Below are 23980 nucleotides of genomic sequence, written 5' to 3' on the forward strand. Positions count from 1 at the left end.
TCACCTCAGTGTATAAAAGCAATCCTAATTCATCGCCTCTGTCCAAACACATAATCACCATGGTCCAAACAGAGCAGCAGAACACATTCTTGCTGCAGTGCTGCTTACTATGTGCTGAATATCGTAGATTAGATCTCAGCTCTGTAGGTCTCGGCTGCTGATGCATGAAAGAGTTTAGTGATGTGGAAAACAGAAAGGTCATCAATAACTTCAAACAGTCAAGCAGAAAATGTGTAGAATAGGAAGGGAAACTCAGCCTGATGGTAAGTGTTTTAACAGCTGTCTTACACAGAGCTAACATCAATGGTTTCCAATGGCAGGCTAGCCAGGTTCCACTCAGTAAAATAGTGAAACCAACCAACATACTGTGTGGTAAGGTTCAATTCCTCATTTGAGTTTGTATAAATAATAACAAAGAGCAACGATACCTTATTTGTATCTTAAACTGTTATCTGACAAAACATGGCCGAACAAACCAAGAGTGTATGGCTATACTGTCCTGTTTGCTATTAGTCGTGGTGTGATACGGCCTAAGAGGTATTTGATGACACCAGGCATAATCAAACAGTCAACAGGAGTCCAGTAACTGTTGTGCAATTCCATAAAGAACAGTAAACTGCCATATCACTGGTGTAATGCTTTACTCAAAGGGCGTGTGTGTTTGCCAGTTATATACGACACAAGGTAATTAATAAGCGTACAGTAACAGGCAGCACACCAGTGGTTCACGCCTGTGCCTATGGCAATCTTCTGATTCCATACACAGTCCAAACAATGACATGACTGTACAAACCCTGTTTTTGTTTGTCCATTACCTAAGCTCCCCAGCCCTTCCACTTTATCGCCTTATCTTGTTATTTCAAAACTGTTTGTCTTAGCCTGGAATGAATAGTCTATGTCTTGTTCCAAAATGGTATGGAAGCTTTGTCATAGGGCTGCTCCTTAAGAAAATATTAAAAACAAATAAAGAAATAAACTTCCTGGCTAAACAACAAGCGTTGACTCACACCACCATCCCCTTATGGGATATTTCAGTGGCAGTTTAGTAACAATGAGTATGTTTACACGCATACTAATAATTCGATATTAAACATGGCAGTGGGCTGAGTATGGCATTAGTCATGTAAACACCTTACTCTGCTTATCTTAATCGGCGCAAGGCCAAAAATGCCTGGTTTTCTGAGCAACCGTTTGAATGATTAGAACATGTAAACACCTTAATCGGAGTTCCAGCTGTGTATTAGATCTGCGCATGTGCTAGCACCGGCAGCGTGAGTGAAGTGAGTTCGGAAAAACTGAAAGTATGCATCTTAGAAATACTTTTCACATACAAACTTTATAATTTATGTCCGAACTCAGAATCAAATAGGCTTCGCAAAAATAACATGTTCGCTGTGGTACAACATTTATTCTGATCAGCAAATGTTCTGCATTTATGGGAGCCTGATTTCAGATGTGTCCATGGAAAGAGGATTATTAGGGAAATCATTCTTCTTGCAAAGCATGTACATTTTTTAATAAACGATTATATTAATCTGACTATCCACAGTATTTGTGTTATTATGGGCATGTAACCGTACTCATTAGTTCCAGTCTTTCTCTAGCCTGAGGAGGGATTTCCACCAGGTCAACACCCAGTATGATGTCATTCTAAGGAAAAGGTATGAATGGAGAGACCAGAGACTGGAGGGGAGAGGGCATCTCTACACCATGGTAGTCAGAGGAGAGGAACAGGGAAGATACACATTACAGTACATGCAGTATAAATAAAACATGGGGGTAGGTGGGGAACACTTCTAACAAGAGTTAGAGGGCACTACATAAGGTGTATACTGTAGTCAAAGCAGATGCAATATGATGTGTATCATTGGGACAAAGTGAATGTAGGGTATTTTAGAGTGTGCGTGTGTGTGTGTGTGTGTGTGTGTGTGTGTGTGTGTGTGTGTTGGGTGCAGGTGTAGCACACAGTATAATCCCCTGTGTGGAGGTGTGTTGTGCAGTACAGTAGAGTAGAGTACTGACCCTGAGTGAGCGAGTGCAGGGGCAGGGCGGTCTGTCCAGGCTGGATGGTGAGCAGGCCTTGTCTCTGGAGGTTGACCAGGTGCTGCTGCTGGAGCTGTTGGACCTGCATGAGCTGCTGCTGGAAGGCCAACTGCTGGGCCTGCTGCTGCTGCTGAGGACCACACACACAAACACACACACACACACACAAACACACACACACACAGGGACACACCATGAGCAAACACACACACAGGACATGCGTGATCCACAGCAAACAAAAAATACATCATTTTCATACTATTATGGACTGTACATATTGATTGAACACAGAAACAGGCAAGTTCTAGTGCGTGTTCATATATAAAGAACATATAATGATCCAACGGACAAACACATGCTGATCCCAGTGTATACTGTATGTCTGAACATTTGCTTTTGCACGTTAGGCCCTATGATAACACATACAGATTACAGTATGCTTACTCACACGCACACACGCACACAATCCCAATCGAACACATCAAACCACACCACATACACTCTCACACATTCAGCACCCTACAGTATGTGGGTTTGTCTGAGCACACTTCAGAACAGGTGCAGTATATGTCCCTCTCTCTCTTAATTAACGAGGAGTGTGGAGGTAAATGACAAACAATTAAACAACATAGTTAATCATTCATAATAAGAGCCACAAGATTTTAATTACACCTATTCATAATTCAGCAAACAACGTGTGACTAAATCAAAGTGTTTAATAACCACACCAGCTAGTCTCACAACTCTCTCAGGCGTGGCACTGAGCTCGGGGAGGTGTTTCTTTCCCCCCAATGCAGCAAGTTGAGTTGAATCATAGAGTGACTGAAGAACCGACGTTTGCTCATCTTACAGTACTATGTCTACAACGTTCTGAGAAAGTTAGAGCGTCTTCATTGAAATATGTATTTTTGACATGAGCTTGAACAATTGAATTTGACTCTAGAAAGTGGAATGTGTGAAGTGAGGGAGTAGAGAGAGAGAGAGAGAGAAAGAGAGAAAGAGAGAGAGAGCTCTGCGGTGTAGTCAGAACAATAAACAGGAGGAAATTATCTAATACATCCCCAATCTTTTCCAAATCAAAACAAATGGGGAGATGTTGTTTAGGTAACAGAGGAGTGGAGGAGTGGAGAGACTGGCCATTTAACCCTTCCATTAACCACAGTCTCAGCTTCACCATCAAAATATGTATTATTCCTTAAACAACAACAGGAGATAACGATCAATCAAGACAAAGATCACCTTGTAATGTTTTCTATGATACATAAGGACGGCCAAACAAAATAAGCCTGGGAGAGGGCAGGATATTAGGCAGTATATGAGTACACAGGGCCAGTTGTCAAGGCGGGGTGGGGGGCATTAAAAGCAACCCAGGCTGCCAAGCTGTGCACCGCACCCTGTTACCAAACACAGGATACACCACTATGTTTACTTCTCACAATTGAGCGCATACAAAAAAGGTCTCGGTGCAACGCTGCTGTCAGGTCACCCGCCGGCGGCTCAGAAACCGCTGAAATAGCCAGATAAAATGTTCCCCCCTCCGCACGTCCTGGTTTGCCTGTCAAAGGTCTGCCGGGCTGGGCTTCCCTTCCCCTCACCAAGCCTCCTGCCCCACAGGCCCTGAACACAATACAGTACACTACACTGGTCTGATGTGGAGAGGCCTTCTCATTTCAAAAGGTCAAATAGGGGGTGTTTATATTTGTCCTGTTTCACACCTGTACAAGTGTGAGGTGTGAAATGGAAAAGTGTTTTTTTGCATATCCCACTCCCCCTGAGACACCCTCGGAGAGGGGGGTCACGGCCATGGATCAGATACGTTAGTCTGACCAGGAGGATTATGTAGTGGAATATTAATGTCTTCAATGGGACTCTTCTCTGTACTGTAGCTCCCTTCTGTCTGACAGCATAAGACAAAGATGCTACTGGTACTACGGGGGCGGTAGTTAACAGGGAACAATGTCTTTCATCAGTGCCCTAAATAAATATAGGGTGGCTTTTAAATTGCAACTGAATTTAACTCTCTCCCCTTCAAGATTTCTTTATTGTGGACTCATCAGCTGACAGCAGCTCCCGTGCTCTCCCAGCGTGCAGACACATTAAACCCCAGGCCCTATAGACCAAATAAGAGGTTAACAAGAAGTGGCACGAGGGAGAGAAAAATACAGTTCCTGACAAGGATAAAGAGTGGCAGCCCTTTATTGTCAAGCTTCAAATACAAAGTTAAAGATCTTTGAAAAACTACATTTTGATGTCTTTAAAATAAAAAGAGGCACAAAGCAACAACAGGGGGTTATTGTCTGCCTGCCACAGGGGAGTTGCGGCGTGATTCTTATTCTGTCTTTTGATGGTTGCAGCAGCTAGAAATGCAATAGAAAAGGGAAAAAAGCAACATATCAGAGAGCAGAAGGACAGCCTCTCGAGGCTGCATCCATTTCCTGTGATCATACATAATACACTTCAAAAGTTCTCCGTTCAGCTGATCAATTGCACCTCCTTCTGACTAGTACCCCCCTCCCTCTCAAACTCCAGTTGTGTTTACATCAGATGCCACTTGGTGACAGGCCCTATCTGAGGCCGAGGAGCTCTGCTGTCACGTTGATTTATGGGAGCATCACACCACAGCTTGTCCAAACTGAAGCCTGCAGTTCATTAATTAGAGAGATGGGACTTTGAAGTCGGTAGCTTCAACAGTGTTTGTGTGTGTATGTGTGTGTGTGTGTGTGTGTGTGTGTGTGTGTGTGTGTGTGTGTGTGCGTATGTGAGAGCATGTGTGTGAATAACATTTGGCTTAATTTATATGCTTTTTTCCTCACCCTCCCCAAAACGTGGCTCTTAGACAGAAAATTCCCTGATTGTCTTTAAACTTTAAAATTTTGACCGCACAATAATAATTGATTTGTCCAGAGTGATGCCTGTATCCACAAGTCATTAACACGCATTGAGCCGCCGCTGATGAGCCAGTCTGGCTGAACTGGAGGTAGGGTAGGGGAGAGGGGGAAAAGGAGAGCGCGGGCAACAAAGCTGGGAGCGCACTGATATCTCACAATTACACACCTTCTCTGCCCGTGCCATTTCCACGTTAATGACCAAGCAAGCCTCTCAGATGTATATGCTAGACATTTCTGCCTTTCTTTTCCTAGGGGGCTCATACGAAGGGCACTCTCTATGTTGTAGGACACTTGTTTACTGGAGAGAACAAACAATTAAACAGCACAAATGTAGTTATTTATTTCATTGCCTGAGCAGCAGTACAAGCCCCAGCCCCTGGAAGGAGAGGGACCATCAGTATTCCTGGTTTATTCAGTTATTACTGGTATTTACCCACCGTGCCTGACATGCTAATCAGAAGCATAACGGCACTTGATACTTTCGCTCTCTTTTTTTCTTCGTCAAACCACAGCCTCTGAACAGATGGAAAGAGGGAGAGAACACATGCCTTCCATGCGCTACTCTGAGCTCTGGGCTTGGCTGGCTGAGGATCGTACTGCCGGGGCAACATATGAGTTGAGTAAAGCGGTGGCGTGTGTTGCGGTGGTGGTGGTGATGATGTCATCATAGTGAGCCTACCTCTTTACTCTGCTTGCCCGCATGTTGCTGTTGGAGGAGCTGGAGGTGGAGCTGTTCCTGCTGCTTCTTGTAGAACTCTTGGAGTTGCTGCTGCAAAAGACATGGGAGCTACGTCTGAGTGAGAGCTCACCAACCAATCAATGTATCAGGGCCAAGCTAAACTCAGCAGTTGGCCGCGGGGGATACTTTCAGTACTCTGGCTGTTCTCTATTTGATACAGTCTCATGTTCAGAAGGAACAGCAGCGCACAGTAGATCGTTCCCTTTAAAACACTTTATATGGTGGTTCGTGTGAGGATGTTGATGTGTTTTATGTACAGTATGAATGTCCCGTGTGTTTACCTGTTGTAACATGAGGGCCTGTTGCTGCTGCAGGAGCACCTGGAGCTGCTGAGGGCTCAGGACCTGCTGCTGGAGGATCTGCTGCATCTGCTGAGGCGTTATTACCTGGGGTGTCATCATAGCCACTGACACTGGAACCTACGGCAGAGAGAGAGAGAGAGAGAGAGAGAGAGAGAGAGAGAGAGAGAGAGAGAGAGAGAGAGAGAGAGAGAGAGAGAGAGAGAGAGAGAGAGAGAGAGAGAGAGAGAGAGAGAGAGAGCGAGCGAGAGAGAGAGAGAGAGAGAGAGAGAGAGAGAGAGAGAGAGAGAGCGAGAGGGAGCAGAGCAGTCACTAACCTGGTCTACTGAGACAGTGGTGCAGCATAAAACTGACATAGCCAGGATACATGCTTTATAGGATTATATGACCATAGCAAAGAAAGCGAGCTGGAGGACAACAAGCAGAGCCGGTATAGACTACAGCAGCTCAACCAGACCACTTGTCAGGGGCTACACACACTATAACAGCCACTCAAAAGAGAGCGCAGGAAATCTCCTCAACCCCTCTGGTCTGTACTGGAGAAATCACCTGGAGTGGCATCACAGCGAGAGATGCTACACCCCCTGAGCAGTAATGACACGATACTAGACCCAGGAGGAGTAATGACAGGAGATGGCCTGTGGTAAGCCTGTGGAAACTCTACAACAGCCCCCCCGACCTTCAGCACAACAGCCCTGTCCAGACAGACACACACAACCTAACACTAACAGGGCTGTCCAAGGTTTGATTGTTTCTGTTGAGGTGATCTGCTACTACATCCGTAAATGCAAAGATAGGCCACACACTGTAGGCTACAATGAACCTCTGTGTACATAAGCCATGTCATTTCATTAGAATATTGTCAACGGCAATTTATTTAATGTACAAATAAAGCGGCGGCGCCATGACAGGAGAAGGACACACACATACTGACACAGGCCCCTAACTAACTCCAACAGAAAGGTGTGAGTGGATGACTCTACAAAACAAGTGATTTGTTATGACACTGAAAGAACCCCACAGTTCCCCACAGTTGTCAGGCTGCCTTAATTGCTCCGGCGGCTTTGTGGCTTCTCAGAGTGTCTGGATGCTGCCACTCACAGCTGTGATGTGCCATACCATTAAAAGCCCTTTTCGCTGACATCTTAGTGACAAACAGCTACTGAGATGTACTTGATAGCCGTCTCACATTTGCAACTGTTAACATGTCGCGGTGTGTGTGTGTGTGTGTATGTGTGGTAAACCCGTGCTCTGTGTCTCTGAGGCTGATGTCGCCGGCTGAGCAGACATTAGGGCTGACAGTCAGTCTTCACCAAGGTTACCCAAATTGTACCGCGACCTCATAGCTAATTATGGCCCTTTGAAATTTCTATGCATCTCTGAATGTAATTTAGCTGTTTCCAATCTATCTAGCAGGAGAGGTGTTCTGTGACACACGCTGCATGCATATCACCTGATTCATTTTCCCCACTGGAACAGAAAACAAAAACTAAACGGGTCATAATGAGCAGCTTGTAATCTCACGGCACTGGAAAGGGCAGTGGTGCCAAACAGGATGGCGTGGCGCTGATGCTGATGCTCTCTGTAAACTTCATTGAGAGCTGTTCCGCACTGCGAGATTAGAGGTGTTTTGTCCTCCTGTAGGGGAAACTCGAGGAGGTTACACACCACCCAGGATCCAACGCACTTAACATTTCTCATTTTCAGTGGGTGGCGACGAGAGGATGAAAATGCTATATGAGTTCCTCCTGTATTACGTCTTAATATGCAGTCCATCTTGACTTTTTCACATGACTTGTCCTGTCATTTGCATAGCCAAGACCCCCTTTCCTAATTTCACAGTCATTATGCACTGATGTGCTTTTTTCTCAGCATCACTAATTTTGATCAACTATTTTCAAGGTCAACTGGGCAACATGTCTCGCTACAGTATAAGCCCTTTACGTGATGAGATAGATATAGAACTGCCTTTAAAAAAATGCCTCAACACCACTAACAATTACCTCACACACCAAGGATAAATAATAATGGATTTTCTTTGATGCTTTATATTAAATTACATGAGTGAAACTATCCACTTTAGATTTGACATTCTCTACTTTTACTGTCAGTGTTAGGGCAGTAAATGTAACCAGGGTTATTTTCACATGTAGTTAACCATTTGTATAATGATTCTTTGATAGTACATGTTTTATAGAGTCTAACAGAGATCCAGTGTAGAAAAATAGAATTAACACAATATGTTATACCATTTCACACTTCTCAATAACTGACAATTTCATTACAAATTGGATTGGAATTTTATTCAATTAAAATCATTATTTTGACACCTTGAGCAGCACATCCTCTGGTTCAAGCAGCCTCACACCTTTCCTTGTCATGGAGGGGGTGTCTGGTCCACTGTAACTACCCCTAGACACCCAGAGACGGCAGGCTGAGCCCCGGCAAACGGCTATTACGGTCCACATTTTATTATCCATTACTACTGAGGTCATTAGCAGCGAGAGGGATTGTACGGTTCTTAACCTATTGATCATTGTAACTACTACCATTTCATCCAGTGTGTTGAATGAGAGAAAATCTGACTGAGACAGGGGGCTATTAAGGGGAAGGGCGGTGTATCATGCCTATTTAACGTAAACACAGGACGCCAGTCTACATTTAGAACGCTCTCCATATGATATACTCCCTTATCTCTGGTTAACATCATGACTCCAGATGATGCACAGAAATATACACTACCGTGCATCTCGGAGTCGCCTCTTCACTGTCGACGTTGAGACTGGTGTTTTGTGGGTACTATTTAATGAAGCTGCTAGTTGAGGACCTGTGAGGTGTCTGTTTCTCAAACTAGACACTCTAATGTATTTGTCCTCTTGCTCAGTTGTGCACCGGGTCCTCCCACTCCTCTTTCTATTCTGGTTAGAGCCAGTTTGCGCTGTTCTGTGAAGGGAGTAGTACACAGCGTTGTACGAGATCTTCAGTATCTTGGCAATTTCTCACATGGAATAGCCTTCATTTCTCAGAACAAGAATAGACTGACGGGTTTCAGAAGAAAGTTATTTGTTTCTCGCCATTTGGAGCCTGTAATCGAACCCACAATTTCTGATGCTCCAGATACTCAACTAGTCTCAAGAAGGCCAGTTTTATTGCTTATTTTATCAGCACAACAATTTTCAGCTGTGCTAACATAATTGCAAAAGGGTTTTCTAATGATCAATTAGCCTTTTAAAATGATAAACTTGGATTAGCAAACACAACGTGCCATTGGAACACAGGACTGATGGTTGCTGATAATGGGCCTCTGTACGCCTATGTAGATATTCCATAAAAAATCTGCCGTTTCCAGCTACAATAGCCATTTACAACATTAACAATGTCTACACTGTATTTCTGATCAATTTGATGTTATTTTAATGGACAAAAAAACTGCTTTTCTTTCGAAAACAAGGACATTTCTAAGTGACCCCAAACTTTTGAACGGTAGTGTATGTACATCTGAAGAGAGTCTGAGGGAGAATTCTCTGACAGTCTGGTTAATTCACAGAGAACTAATACTAGGAGAGTTCTTTGAGCAGCTACTTGTACACCAATATGTGGGTGTGAAAAATAAGACATTCTGGGCATGCCAGAAACAGCTGACGTTTATGGATTTCAGTAAGGTGTGGTGCTCTCCAGGTGCCTTGCGTATATAAACATTCAAACCTGGAACATTCTCACACAGCTGCAGTGTGAGTGACTGTAGGCAATATACCAGCGCAGGCCTGCTGGCCAACACACACAAACGCAAGCACACACATGCATAGAAGCATGCAAAAACTCAAACATGCACACACAGGCACTTAAAGTCCATACAGTATGTGTGCTCAATAAATTGTAGCGCATGCTTGTACAGTATGTAATTACAACAATATTAATAAACAAAAATAAAATGACTATTTTTAATCAGGTAAAAAAAACAAATGTTTCCTGCTTTCAAAGATGCAAACTTTGAAATTTGAATTGTCACAGTACAATGCAAATACAGCAGTAATACCTTATGTGTCTGTCATTATTACAATGACAGTTGAACTAACAACAGGTTAGCCACATTTAAAAAATATAAAATATTTACTATACTTTTTCCTCAATGCATTTTTAGTTGTCTGAGAGAGGAGGTTAGTGTACCAGGCAGCGTCTGATGCCGTGCTGCCTGGAGAACAGAGCAGGAGTGTGTTCAGAGTGAAGGTAGGGCACAGCACACAGTGATTGGAGCCTCTGCTGCCTTTAAAGGACACTATGCCAACTTCTCTTTGTGCGTCACCACCGAGAACAAGCATGGAAATGATATTCTAATGAGGAAACATTGGCCACACATCTGACAACGTCGGGAATTCACTGATTCACACTTAATGAAGACGCTCTCCAACCAGCGCTCCCCCCAGAAGCCAAAGGTCAAAGCATGGTGAGAGAGAGAGAGAGAGAGAGAGAGAGAGAGAGAGGGGGAAGCAGACCCAGGCTTAAGACATAAGGCTAGCCTCCCTCCCTCCCCTCCTGGTGATACAGGGGCAATTAAGGAGAATAGAAAGACGAAAAACAGGCCAACTTCAATGAGACCATCGCTGATATTAAAGTAGCCATGAAGGACCAGGTTAGAAGAAGAAGAAAAAAAAATCTACTTTTTATATCTTTGTCCCTGGTGTGATCTTGTTTTGTAAGGACATCAAATAGAATGGAGAAGTAGAAAATAAGAAACCCTTGAGAAATCAGAGGCCAGCCTGTTTGATGCTGTTGGTTTACCTTGGCCTGAGACATTTGAATAGTAATGGTGCTCCGTCTTGAATAGCGTATAATCTCAAGCAAGAAAATGTCTCCGAAATGAGGATTTCACAGGAGGCATTGTATTGAAGTGATGCATGAACATAATTAGTCCTCGATAAGATCGGAATGAATGACTCATTCCTCATCTCTCATTCAGGTTTATTGAAATATTGAAGGTGGATTGCGGTTTAGAGAATATGTCAAGCATGTTTTCTCTGATGGAAAAAAAGGATCAACAAAATATGTTGTAATTTTGGTGTATTTGTGTGTATTACTATCAAAAATATATAATAATAATCATAATAACAATAATTTCACAATAACAAATGTATGTAGTCCCAGGCTACAACATGCATGACAAAGAACACATGGAAACAGCTACCCATCCTGGTTTTGCTAAGCCCTCAGTAATTTCTCTCTGTCATCCAAATTCAAGCTGCTTTAAAAACGTTTACAGTTCAGATAAACAGGATAATCACAGTCACATTTTCTCCCCATTTGCTATTATATATTCTGCGGGGGGATTGAAATGATACGCAACAACTGTAAAAACAAAACTCATAATTGCATTTTAATTAACTTTTAAACCACAAACAAGATTTCAGCAAAGCTGGGCCAGCGTTCCGTAAAACAAACAAACTACACGGAGAAGTGAACGAGCCTCTCACCCCAACAACAACAGCTGAGCTGCGTGGTGTCGCCTCTTTCCCACACTCTGGGCAGCCAACACTGCAGGTGCCCACTGCTGAGCACAGAGCAGAGGGCATGGCCCCCACCCTGACACACGCACATGCGTTTGCCCACACACACACACACACTTGGGGGCCATTTCCTGTAGTTGGCTGTAGTAAGAGTATATTACTGAATAAAAGGCTGATTTCTTTCAGTTTTTTCTTTATGTTCCACTGTATTCACTGATAGAGATACCTCTGTATTGATCAGATTTTCTTGCACTAAAATTATGTGATAAAATAAAATGAGGACATTATACAAGTATATGAGTTATGTTTTGAAGTGAGTGATAAAAAACAACTTCTTACAAAATTCTAAGCCCTGAAATCCAACAAACTTTTGATCACAAACTATTCTTTTTTAAATGAGGGTTCAAGTTTCCATTTTCACTGATAACATATCTTGTCATTCTTTCTGACCTTTCAAGCCACACCCCCATATGTAGATTTTCAGGCACTTACCACGCAAGTTTGAGACACAAAAATAAAACAAGAGATGACAACTTTAGTGCCTACAATAGCACATTCACCAGCCCATTCACCTTGTCCCAGACCCGGTGGGTGCTTCCCTACATCAGAACCCCCTCTTCTCTTCCTGTGTACCTCCGTGTGCCCGTGACTTATGGTTTATCAGCTCAGCACCATTACGCAACCCTGTGTGCCTTCAGATGAGATTTAATTAAGATCACAGCCTTTAAAATCCCCTTCAAATGAAAATATACCCAAAGACACGCCTGACCCATCCTCATGCAGATTGTTTCCATACTCTGCACACCAGCAACGCAAACCTAATCCTTGTTTCCATGACGGCAGACAAGGGGCCACAAATTGTGTAGTCTTTTTTTACACGGCTTGTGCTGCTGTCTTTTGTGAGTCAGAAAAACCACGTGGCCAATTCATAATAATAAAAAGGGGAGAAGACAGCAGCTGGCTTACAGAATGTGTGAAAACCATCCAGAGATAAATCTAGATCCAACACATTATGCCTCCTCTTATATCTGGGCACAGCCTACTCAAACATTCCACAACTACTGCGACAAATTAAACATCTATTATGTTCTTTGAGGAGCACAGCAGTAATCAACACAGTATCACATAATGCATTCTAGTAGCAGAGCAGGACGGGACAAGTGGCAAATATAGACTAGTTTATTTTGTTACACCATATCACTGTCTATACACCATGTAGCCTAATCATACTGTTAACGTACTATCTCTATACTTTGAAATACATAACATCTTTGGTGCTGACTTCATCTGCCTATCTGATATAGAGACACACCGTGACCGAGAGCTATGAGCAGTAATGCACCTTGAAACCGAAGCTGTTTTCAAGTCAAAACGTTCCTCAATCCAGCGAGGAGTCAGGAGCAACAGCAGAGAGCAGCTGGTGGTTTTTCTATATCACCGGTAAACTATTCCCCCTCACTCACTCACTCCGCACTAGAAAGCAGTGGCCACTCCTGTAAAGGATATCCCAGAGCGCTGTGGGCTCTCGCTGGCTGTCGGCTGCCACCGTGCCCACTTCTCTGGGTACAGGGTAATATCTGGTTGCCTATGTCATGGTTTAGAAATGACAGGTGCTGGCAGCCTCTCGCCTTGACAGGCCACTGCACAAATAACGGCCCTGCCTGAAAGGGCTAATGCACTACTAATGAACAATAAATCAACTTTGATTACAAACTGTCATCCCAATCAGCTCGCACTCCAGCTCTCCCAAACTGCACCCTCAGCCCAGCCGGTGCAGCTGCACAGCATTACAGTGCACACTGGCTGTTTAGGCTTCATTTTCCCCACATCTGATGTTTACCTCCACCAGCCCCTCTCTCTCTACACTATACCACTACAGACACACCCTCCCAACGCTGGGGCAGTTCAGACACAGTCTGGAGCTCAGTACTAACACGGCAGAGGGGGTAGAGGGTGAAAACATTAGCCTTAAAAGTGAGGATTTTTTTTTTTTTAGCATGCGTTAATATATTAATTGAAAATGTTGTTGTTTTGGAAGACTCTGAAGGCTCTCTCATATTAAAAGTTAAACCAGCACCACAAAGTCAATAACGGTCTTCAGTCTAATACCTAAGGGGTGTTTCATGGGTTCAAATCTACCACCAGGGAAGAGGGGGAAGTTGGAGTAGAGAGGTTAAACTTTACCTCTCATTTCATTCGCCGCCCCCTTTCCTACACACACGCGCATGCACGCGCACGCACACCCACGTATGCATGAGTTCGCGTGAGCACACACAAAAAAAACTTTTCAGGAAAAATGTCAGTGCTGACATTTCAAATGATTGAGTCTGGCTAAAATGATTTCGTAGTGGCAGTGTTAAATATAGAGTTGTGCCAGCCTCTCCCTTAATTTCAAGTGACAGAGTGAGGAGAGGATCAACCCCCCCCATCACCTCGCTGCCTCCTTCACTTGACAGGAACACTGTCGATAGCCTGAGTGGGAGCCAAGTCTGACCGACACACACACACACACTCAGCTCACAAACACTGTGACTATCTCATGTAACACTAACAGTAAACAATAACAGCATGCTCTAGTGAAGCTGTGGGCTTGTTAGTAACACACTGGGATGCAGAATATATTAAATAATAATATGTGATAAACAACTTCACTGCCAAAATACAAACATGCTGCATTGCCTTTCCTAGAACTTTCCATACTTCAACAACACATACTGTAGTACCAGAGCCTGATGATCTGGTTAGTACAGCGTCAGAATAAAGAAAAGAAAACAAACATAACTAGAATAGTAACTACAGTATATCTAAACTGGAATAGGAGCAACTTCCTTTGAAGTGTTACCTTAATGTGAAGTGTTACCTTAATGTAAAGTGTTACCTTAATGTGAAGTGTTACCTTAATGTAAAGTGTTACCTTAATGTGAAGTGTTACCTTAATGTAAAGTGTTACCTTAATGTAAAGTGTTACCTTAAAGTGAAGTGTTACCTTAATGTAAAGTGTTACCTTAATGTGAAGTGTAACTAAATACACAAACAAATAAACAAAACACTTGAACATTTCATTTGTTGAAGCACATTTCAGCAAATGAAAACTCTATCTCTGAATGGCATCAGCAACTATCAGCAGGTAAACAAACATCTAAACAACACATAGCCTATCTTTAAAAACACAGCATTTCCCCACAAATCACACAATGCTTGTAGTGTAACAGCCTTCAGGACAAGCCTGTACTCTGTCCCTATCTACAGAACACACTAAAACCTGGATCCATTCTCTCCTTAAACAAACTGCATGACAAAATTAACCAATTACAATGATAGAACATCAACAACAGATAGACAAAAGCCCCCATCTTTTCCCTGGACAAATGACATTGTCAAGTTTTATACAAGAAAGCTGGAAAAATTGCAGAATCAATCATATTGACAAACCTGACAAACTCCATTTAGCTGGCAGGGTAAACAGAGAGCTGGGCCGTGCAGTGTGGAGTGGAGCGGAGAGGAGCGAGAGAGAGAGAGAATGAGAGGCAGGCAGGCAGAGAGGCAGGCGGACGCTGCTGTTCTGTGGCGTCTCCAGGCTTCCTCGGGATACAGACAGATTGCACGTGCAAGGTTGCTCCCTGGCTGACAAGATACAAAACTATCCAATCAACCACGCCCTTCTCCACCAATCACAACCAGCCCCCTGAACATAATCAATTCAAATGGCCTACACAATAGGGAGCCTCAGGCTGAGCTTCAGGTGAACCCATGCCTTTGTGTGGGGCCCCTTTTTAAAAAAATACACAGTTGACGGCTGTTAACCCTTTGACCTATTGAAACAATGGATGCCTAAAGAAAATAAGCCCTTTAATTAAACAACAGATAAGTAAACACAGCTATCCAGCTGAAAGAAAGAAAGAAACTAGCCTGCTATCAGACACTTTATTGTTCTAGTAAATGGAATTGTTTACAGCATCAGGACAAAGAGCCAAACTCATTTTATGTTCTGAGAACAACAAACAGCCAACAAACAATTGAGATGCTTTATTGTTGTTGTTGTTGTTGTTGTTTTTTTTGGGGGGGGGGGCAATACCATAGTAAAGCATTACAGTCTAAAATAAATAATTTTAATTAAACATGTTTGTGTGTGTTTTTTAAAGTTTTTTTTTACGTGTAAGAAACGGCTGTTCCATTAACTATATCATTACTTTATTTTTCCAGATATCACTTTTTATTTTTTATTCTCCAGATATCACTTGTTTCTTTTTCCAGATACCACATCTATCTTTTTCCAGGTTATCTACATTTTTTTGCCCTTTGTGCCTAAATTGTAAAAATAAGCAATAAACTCGTTGATCTACCAAAATACATGATTTTTCCTCTGATTACTAATATCACTTGTCCTAATACTTAACTACACAACATATACTACTACTGCCTCTGGTGCTATCACTACTACTCAATCACAATAAGAATAATTAGCTGTCTTAATAGCATCACGTTTCAACAGCCAGTATATAAAAGAGAAAAAGGTGAAAACAGGGCTCTGCCCTCTACTGGACATGTATGAACTGCACAGGACTGAGAGAAAAAGGAGAGAAATAAATACACCCCCAAAAAACATTTCTATATGTATTTTTCCTCCGTTTTGAAATAATTGTTTTTAAACCATGATAAATCTGACTGTATTATCTGAAAATATACTATTTAAAACTATTCAGTTCAGTTTGAGAGGAGTCAAAAGGATGAAATACTTTCAGACACAAATACTAAGACATAAAAATAAACCTTTAGTCAGGATTAACACCTAACTCAATTAATTACCATGTTAATAAACACAACAAAATTCAAACATAGCCATAAAAAACGGTTTATATCAATGTCCATAAAAGCTTGGCTAAGGATGAAGGAATGCTCATGGAACACGTACAGTGCCTTGCAAAAGTATTCATCCCCCTTGGCGTTTTTCCTATTTTGTTGCATTACAACCTGTAATTTAAATTGATTTTTATTTGGATTTCATGTAATGGACATACACAAAATAGTCCAAATTGGTGAAGTGAAATGAAAAAAATAACTTGTTTCAAAAAACAAACAAAAATTAATAACAGAAAAGTGGTGTGTGCATATGTATTCACCACCTTTGCTATGAAGCCCCTAAATAAGATCTGGTGCAACCAATTACCTTCAGAAGTCACATAATTAGTTAAATAAAGTCCACCTGTGTGCAATCTAAGTGTCACATGATCTCAGTATATATACACCTGAAAGGCCCCAGAGTCTGCAACACCACTAAGCAAGGGGCACAACCAAGCAAGCGGCACCATGAAGACCAAGGAGCTCTCCAAACAGGTCAGGGACAAAGTTGTGGAGAAGTACATATCAGGGTTGGGTTATAAAAAAATATCAGAAACTTTGAACATCCCACGGAGCACCATTAAATCCATTATTAAAAAATTGAAAGAATATGGCACCACAACAAACCTGCCAAGAGAGGGCCGCCCACCAAAACTCACGGACCAGGCAAGGAGACCAAAGATAACCCTGAAGGAGCTGCAAAGCTCCACAGCGGAGATTGGAGTATCTGTCCATAGGACTACTTTAAGCCGTACACTCCACAGAGATGGGCTTTACGGAAGAGTGACCAGAAAAAAGCCATTGCTTGAAGAAAGAAATAAGCAAACACGTTTGGTGTTCACCAAAAGGCATGTGACTCCCCAAACATATGGAAGAAGGTACTCCGGTCAGATGAGACTAAAATTTAGCTTTTTGGTCATCAAGGAAAACTCTATGTCTGGCGCAAACCCAACACCTCTCATCACCTCTCATCACCCCGAGAACACCATTCCCACAGTGAAGCATGGTGTTGGCACCATCATGCTGTGGGGATGTTTTTCATCGGCAGGGACTGGGAAACTGGTCAGAATTTAAGGAATGATGGATGGAGCTAAATACAGGGAAATTCTTGAGGGAAACCTGTTTCAGTCTTCCAGATATTTGAGACCGGGACGGAGGTTCACCTTCCAGCAGGACAATGACCCTAAGCAAACTGCTAAAGCAGCACTCAAGTGGTTTAAGGGGAAACATTTAAATGTCTTGGAATGGCCTAGTCAAAGCCCAGATCTCAATCCAATTGAGAATCTGTGGTATGACTTAAAGATTGCTGTACACCAGCGGAACCCATCCAACTTGAAGGAGCTGGAGCAGTTTTGCCTTGAAGAATGGGCAAAAATCCCAGTGGCTAGATGTGCCAAGCTTATAGAGACATACCCCAAGAGACTTGCAGCTGTAATTGCTGCAAAAGGTGGCTCTACAAAGTATTGACTTAGTTATGCACACTCAAGATTTCTGTTTTTTTGTCTTATTACTTGTTTGTTTCACAAAAAAAAGTATTTTGCATCTTCAAAGTGGTAGGCATGTTGTGTAAAAAATCCATTTTAATTCCAGGTTGTAAGGCAACTAAATAGGAAAAATACCAAGGGGAGTGAATACTTTCGCAAGCCACTGTACATTCCAGAACACAAATAATCTGTTAAAATAAACACAGCCAATACATACAGTAACAAGCCACTGCCCTCATCTGCTAATAACTAACAACAAGCTTTGCTAAGCTGGGTGACCGCTATAAATAATTGACTGGGAGACCTCAAGTGTCAAAAGTGACAATTCCAAAACATATCTTAGTGAATATTTAAGTAGAAGAAAAAAAGGCTCTTTACTTTCTATCTGACACACAGAGGGCTCAGACAAAGACACACACACACACACACACACACACACACACACACACACACACACACACAGTGATCTCGGCTCTGGCCACACTCTTCTCCCTGCACTCTCCCTGGGGTAGCATGTCGGCATATTCTCAATAAAACACCTTCTAAGCAGTAATAGGCCACTGTTCTCATTTCAATGCTCCCAAAGGCCTCATGATAAATTTAGCAGACATACAGTTCAAGCCTCCCCTCTCTCCCCCTCGCACTCTACTCTTCTCCTCCTCTGCCTGAGCCTGCACTGTGTACAGTAATTACACATAGGTGTGTATCGATGTGATACATCTAGATTTTTTCCCAAAACATATTTTATCAACACAGAGAATCATCAATATCCTTGAGCCTTCAGTTGTAATTTTCATCCATCCTCTTCATGATGATCCAGAAAGACTCGTGAATTATTGTGCTTATGACACTCCATTTCCTGCCTGAGTTACAGTGAAAGTATGAGTTAACGTCTGGTCGTCTGACTAGGGTTTGTTCTGGTGTTAAAGACAATGACACAGCTCCCATACCCAAACACAGAGGGTGAATAACATAAAGGGGTGTAGACTAAATTCCTTCTAAGCCATATCAACATGGGTATACTAAATAACTAGATAAGTCCATCTCATGTTACAATAAAAATAAAAATAAAAACTGTATATATATATATTTTTTTACAAGATAAATGGTCAAACCTTATACCAAAAGGAACTTGTAACCTGAACGTTTATCTTGAAAAAACAAACATTGTTGTGTTTCCTCTAAGAAATGTAAATCATTGTTTACAGACACAGGCCTCTTCAGACCAGGGGTGTATTCACTAGGAACCAGACAGAAGCAAACGGAATGAAACAGGGATTAACCTACCTGAATTTGAATAAAAGTGTTTGCAACTGTTTGCTATTGTGTGTACTAATGATTACACCCCAGGTGAGTGACTTCTCAAACAACAGCAGCTCTATGTACTGTCTTTGCTGGTCTAGCCTATAACGGTGTATCTGAAAAGACAAACTTACTGGAAATTCAGAATCTTAGTTGAACTTATGTGTGCAGACCTCTTTAACTCCTCTCTCTAACCCCTGACATCTGCACTTTAGCCTCATCTGAAATGAGCAGGGTTATTGGCCAAGGTGAACTCACGTTAAGTCATGCCTGTTCCAAGGATGTATTATGTTATTGGTTTCAGACATTCAAAAACACATTGTTAACACATTGTGTAGTCTGTATTTGCAAAATATTTCCTGAGGTGGTATGCCAGCCAGCGCAGAACGAGGTTTGTGTTTCTTTGTGTTCTGTCTGCTGTGGTTTTCACTTAGTCAAAACAAGAACATCTACAGCGATGTGCAACATAAATTCAGAAGGGGTGGGGGAATTTTGTGGCGTATACTTTCATGATTGATTCATATAGAGTTCTTCTTTTGAATCAGACACTATATTAAGAAGTACAGTGCCTCATCATGACATTTTGTTCAGGAAAAAACAAATCCTGTAGTTGAATGATGCCAAATTAAATGAGCAGTGGGACAGTCATCTCTATCCTACAGGATTTCTAAAAGACACGTCTGGGAGCTATGATTACATCTAAAAATACTTTGTTTGAGTACATTTTGGGCGCACGAGTGCATCCATGCCAACTATTTGGTATCCAGGAACTAGTCATAGTTACATGAATTACCAGGGAGTGGACTATAAACACGTACTCTTCAGTGCCCAACACAAATATACATGTACATATATCTACGGACTGTGTCATTCAATTCGGAACATCTCTCATACACGGCTTTAGGAATGTAGACAATCACTAAAGACTATCCGAGTAAAACAGGTTGAGTAGACAACACTAACTGAAACTATCAGTGTACACAATATACCTAATCTTAATCCTAAAAAGCATGCTGGTCAGTTAAGCATCAGTTAACGCTGGTCAGTTATCCCCCTGGTCGTTGAAGTCCCTCCAAGTCAATCTAAAACTTCAGGACCTCGTGTCCCTAGAGAAGCACGCAATACAAATAGATGAACAAGTTGTTGAGGCATGTAGTTGTGAGCTCTGATGCTTGACATATTGCACTCTGATGTTTTTCTGACTTGTGTCGTGTACATGTTCATTACTGATGTACTGCTTGTTGTATTGATGTGATTTTCGTCTGGTTTATCTTTAATGTCCCTGTTTGTCCGATACTGATGTGTTGATGCAGCTGTCTTGGTTCAGGTGTCTCTTGAAAAATATATTTTTATCTCAACGAGACTAACCTGGTAAATTAAGGTAAATTAAATGTAGAGATTTATTTATTTTATTTTACCAGGCAAGTCAGTTAAGAACAAATTCTTATTTACAATGATGGCCTACACCGGCCAAACCCGGACGACGCTGGGCCAATTGTGCGCTGCCCTATGGGACTCCCAACCACGGCCGGTTGTGATACAGCCTGGAATTGAACCAGGGAGTCTGTCATGACGCCTCAAGCACTGAGATGCAGTGCCTTAGACCACTGCGCCACTCGGGAGAGATGCATGAGATACTTGAGTGGATGTTTTTGATATGGCTCTTGGTGTTTATTAATGCTCTGTCCTTACAGTCCATGTATCCACCCATTACCCGCCAAAAGGGGGAGTGAATCATTTCAAACAACACATGGCTGACATCAAGATACTGTGGTGGAGAATGCAATCTTGTATTCATAGATACAAGATTGGGGGAGGGGGAGACAGGGAGACATGGAGGGGAATAGAGCTTGAAGGGAAACATCAGTCCTCAGAATAAAAAGGTCCTGAAAATGGCAATGGCTTAAAGCCCTGTGTCTGGAGTCTGGAGTCAGACCGACAATCATCAGATGGCTGAGGCTCACTAACAGGCTGAAACAGACTGCCTGGAAATACAAGGGATGACTTCATTCTGACAGAATGATCCAAACCTGTTTCTAATATATACAGTCCACATAATACATTTTTACAATATGACAAGAAAAACAAGCGGTGAAAAAGACATCCTGATCCCTGGTTACACATGGTTGCAGGGATCAGCGCTGTGCTGATCATTCCTGGCGTATTAAATCACCTCAAAGCAACAAAGACATCAAATAAGAATTCATTACCACATCACCTTGAGAGCTTTTACAAACACAAAAAGACAGAGACACACGGAATCATGCACACACACACACCCACAGATGTATGTGATTTGATTCTGAACCTAAAAACAGTGTTCAACTGTGCTGTTGAACCTGAAGAATATTGATGTCTCTTAGGTCGTGTCTACACTTGACACTTACATGCGACTTCTGCTATCAGAATATGAAGATCGCATTGAAAAGACGGGTCTAGATGCACAAAAGTCGCTTTGATTGTGTTCAGATCTGGAGGTGGTCAGGGATGCATTGTGTGCAAAATTCTCCTCAGTCTGGACGCAATCAGGCTACCAAAAGCGCATACAGTGGGCAATGTCATCAGCACTCCCACAAGTATCCAGAAAACGGGTTTTGGGACCGAGAGGCACCTTTTCATTAATGCTAGCCATCTAGCTAATATTTAGAAAATATTTTGGCTAGAGTTATGCTAACCCGTTTGCAATCCCTTTAGCGTTGCTTGCTAGCTTGCTGGCTAGCTACAGATGTTAGCTGGCTAGTTAGCTACAGTAGTTAGCTACTGTCATCAGTTGTTGTTGTGTTATTATCATATTTAGCCTATTCCACCGTTTGTAGAATGCATACTGGCATTTGAATATAGCGCGGGAAAAGGGAATCCGGACACACTGTGGACATGGTAGACACATTTTAATGTACAGTAGGTGTAGATGCATGACTCGTTTGGAATTCCATGATCAGAACTCTATGATCAGAATACTAAAGCTGCATGAACTGTGAAGTCTAGACACAGCCTTATAGCACAGTATCTGTCAGAACATTCCCATTTCAATCCTCATTCAACACTAGGGGTATGCCTAGTTTCTGCTTACTGACCACTGAAAGGATTATCCATCCACACTGGCCTTGATCGTCTGAACCTGAACGTGTCTGTTTAAAACGAACAACTTGATTCATTGGGGTGAGGTTCACAGCTTGGGTGCTCATTACAGAGAGGCTGTGTTCACCTCAATTGTCCCGTTATCTCAGCTGGCCTTCCTCCGTTTGGCAGGGAGCCAGAGTGGGCCGGGTCCGGGCTCATTGTCACCTCACCTAGCCACGGTAGTGGGCTGCGGATAGTGCTCCGGACCACGGGGCGGCTGGGCTGCAGGAGGGAGCGCCTCGGAATGCTGCCTCGGATTGCCTCAGAGCGCTGGTGGAGGTCCAGCCGGCAGGCCTCTGGCCGGCAGTCTAATGACTTACAGATTGGAGCACTGTGGTGTTCATGTGTCAGGACGATGCCATAGGTCTACTACAAATAACAGTAGCAGAGCAAGCTGGCGTTTTCTCCTCCCCTGTCAGAGAGAGGTGTGGCCCCTGCATTCTGTCACACCACGCTCCCCCAAAGACCACAAATGAAGGATATGAGCGGCGGAGGGGAGGGGGGCAGAACTTAAAAGGCTTTCATCATGTAAAACTGAAAATACATTATCTATTGACTTGGAGATGCCCTCTGTAAAACAGAGAGAGAGAGAGCGAGAGAGAGAGCGAGAGCGAGAGAGAGAGAGAGCGAGATTCACCTGGCAAAAACCTACGGTAGATAATGGGTTGATGTTTTTCCCGTCTTATTTCTGAAGAATAACAAGCACTGCTCCCTAGACATCTTGAAAATGTTCAATGCAAAATCTATCAGATGATGCTGACAAGATGACCTATCAAATGAATCATGATAATTTCATTTAAATATAAAAAGGAAGCCAACGCATCATTTCAGTGAACAGAGGAAGTCAGGAAACCATACAAAAGCAGTTTCTCTTTTCTTGTTTTCCATTGCTCACCAGCTTCAAGGACTCAGCTTCAGTAGAACTATGAAATAAGTGATCTTTACATGTTGCTTTCAGAGAACACACAAAAGATTCAACACAGGAATTTTTTTCAGTATTCTGCCGCCCTATGTGACGCATTTGCCTGTGCTACAAACAATCTGTCTACAACCAAAAATGTAATACAAATAAAGGGGGACTGGGTATTTGTCAAGGCCATTAACATGATCTGTTTTTAGTCCAACTAGACTAACACTCTCAGGATTGTATTGTCTGACCTGCTAATACTGGCAAATAAAAGTACACTTTCTTCATGGAGAGTTCATATAGAAAAGAGTGGCTGGCTTGCAGCCTACAGCACCTCACAATACCTAGTGGTACTAGTGACATAACATCTTCAGCCCAGCTGCATGTCACATAATCCACTGAAGGCACTGGGTGCCTACCCAGGATCCCTTTCAGTGTGGCATAGTTAACTGAGCAGGCTCCTAAGCATTGCCACAAACAAGCCTATTTTTTTCCCTTCTTCCTCCGCGGTGCAAGTGGACTATCAGCGAGGGTCCGACAGTGTTGTGCCTAATGACCTATTTCTCCACTCCTGATCCTGCAGCTGGCATAATTAGTTACCTGGGGCTGCAATCCAATTTGAAGTGATGACAAGAAAGTGATCCATGAAAAAGTAATAAGTTAAATCCAATTTCAGCCAGCCTCTAATTAAATGCACATGGAACTAATGAGTCAAACCCTACCATTTCACTGATAATGCTAATTAGCGGGGTGGGAGTTGCTCGCCCTCGTCCCGCGCCACTGTAGGTGTGAAGCGCGAGGTAAAGTGGCATAGACTTTTAATTACACATGTCATTCTGGCAGTAATTTACTGGCTTT

The 23980-nt window shown here is 42.5% G+C and overlaps 1 protein-coding gene across 4 annotated transcripts in view; it reads right to left on the reverse strand.

The window, feature by feature from the left end:
- Positions 1-23980, reverse strand: part of LOC121575040 (forkhead box protein P1-B-like) — a 251168-nt gene that overhangs the window by 39439 nt on the left and 187749 nt on the right. For 2 of the 4 annotated variants that reach the window (XM_041887826.2, XM_041887824.2), the window contains exons 7-9: positions 5952-6089; positions 5611-5700; positions 2023-2173 (exon numbers count right to left, since the gene is read on the reverse strand). In XM_041887826.2, coding sequence (XP_041743760.1) covers positions 2023-2173; positions 5611-5700; positions 5952-6089 — 379 coding nt within the window. Of the gene's footprint in view, positions 1-2022; positions 2174-5610; positions 5701-5951; positions 6090-14902; positions 15048-23980 lie in introns of those variants that run through there. The other 2 variants (XM_041887827.2, XM_041887825.2) reach the window with 2 other exon arrangements.

This window comes from Coregonus clupeaformis, chromosome 10 (genome assembly GCF_020615455.1).
Source record: "Coregonus clupeaformis isolate EN_2021a chromosome 10, ASM2061545v1, whole genome shotgun sequence".
NCBI classification, from domain to species: Eukaryota; Metazoa; Chordata; class Actinopteri; order Salmoniformes; family Salmonidae; genus Coregonus; species Coregonus clupeaformis.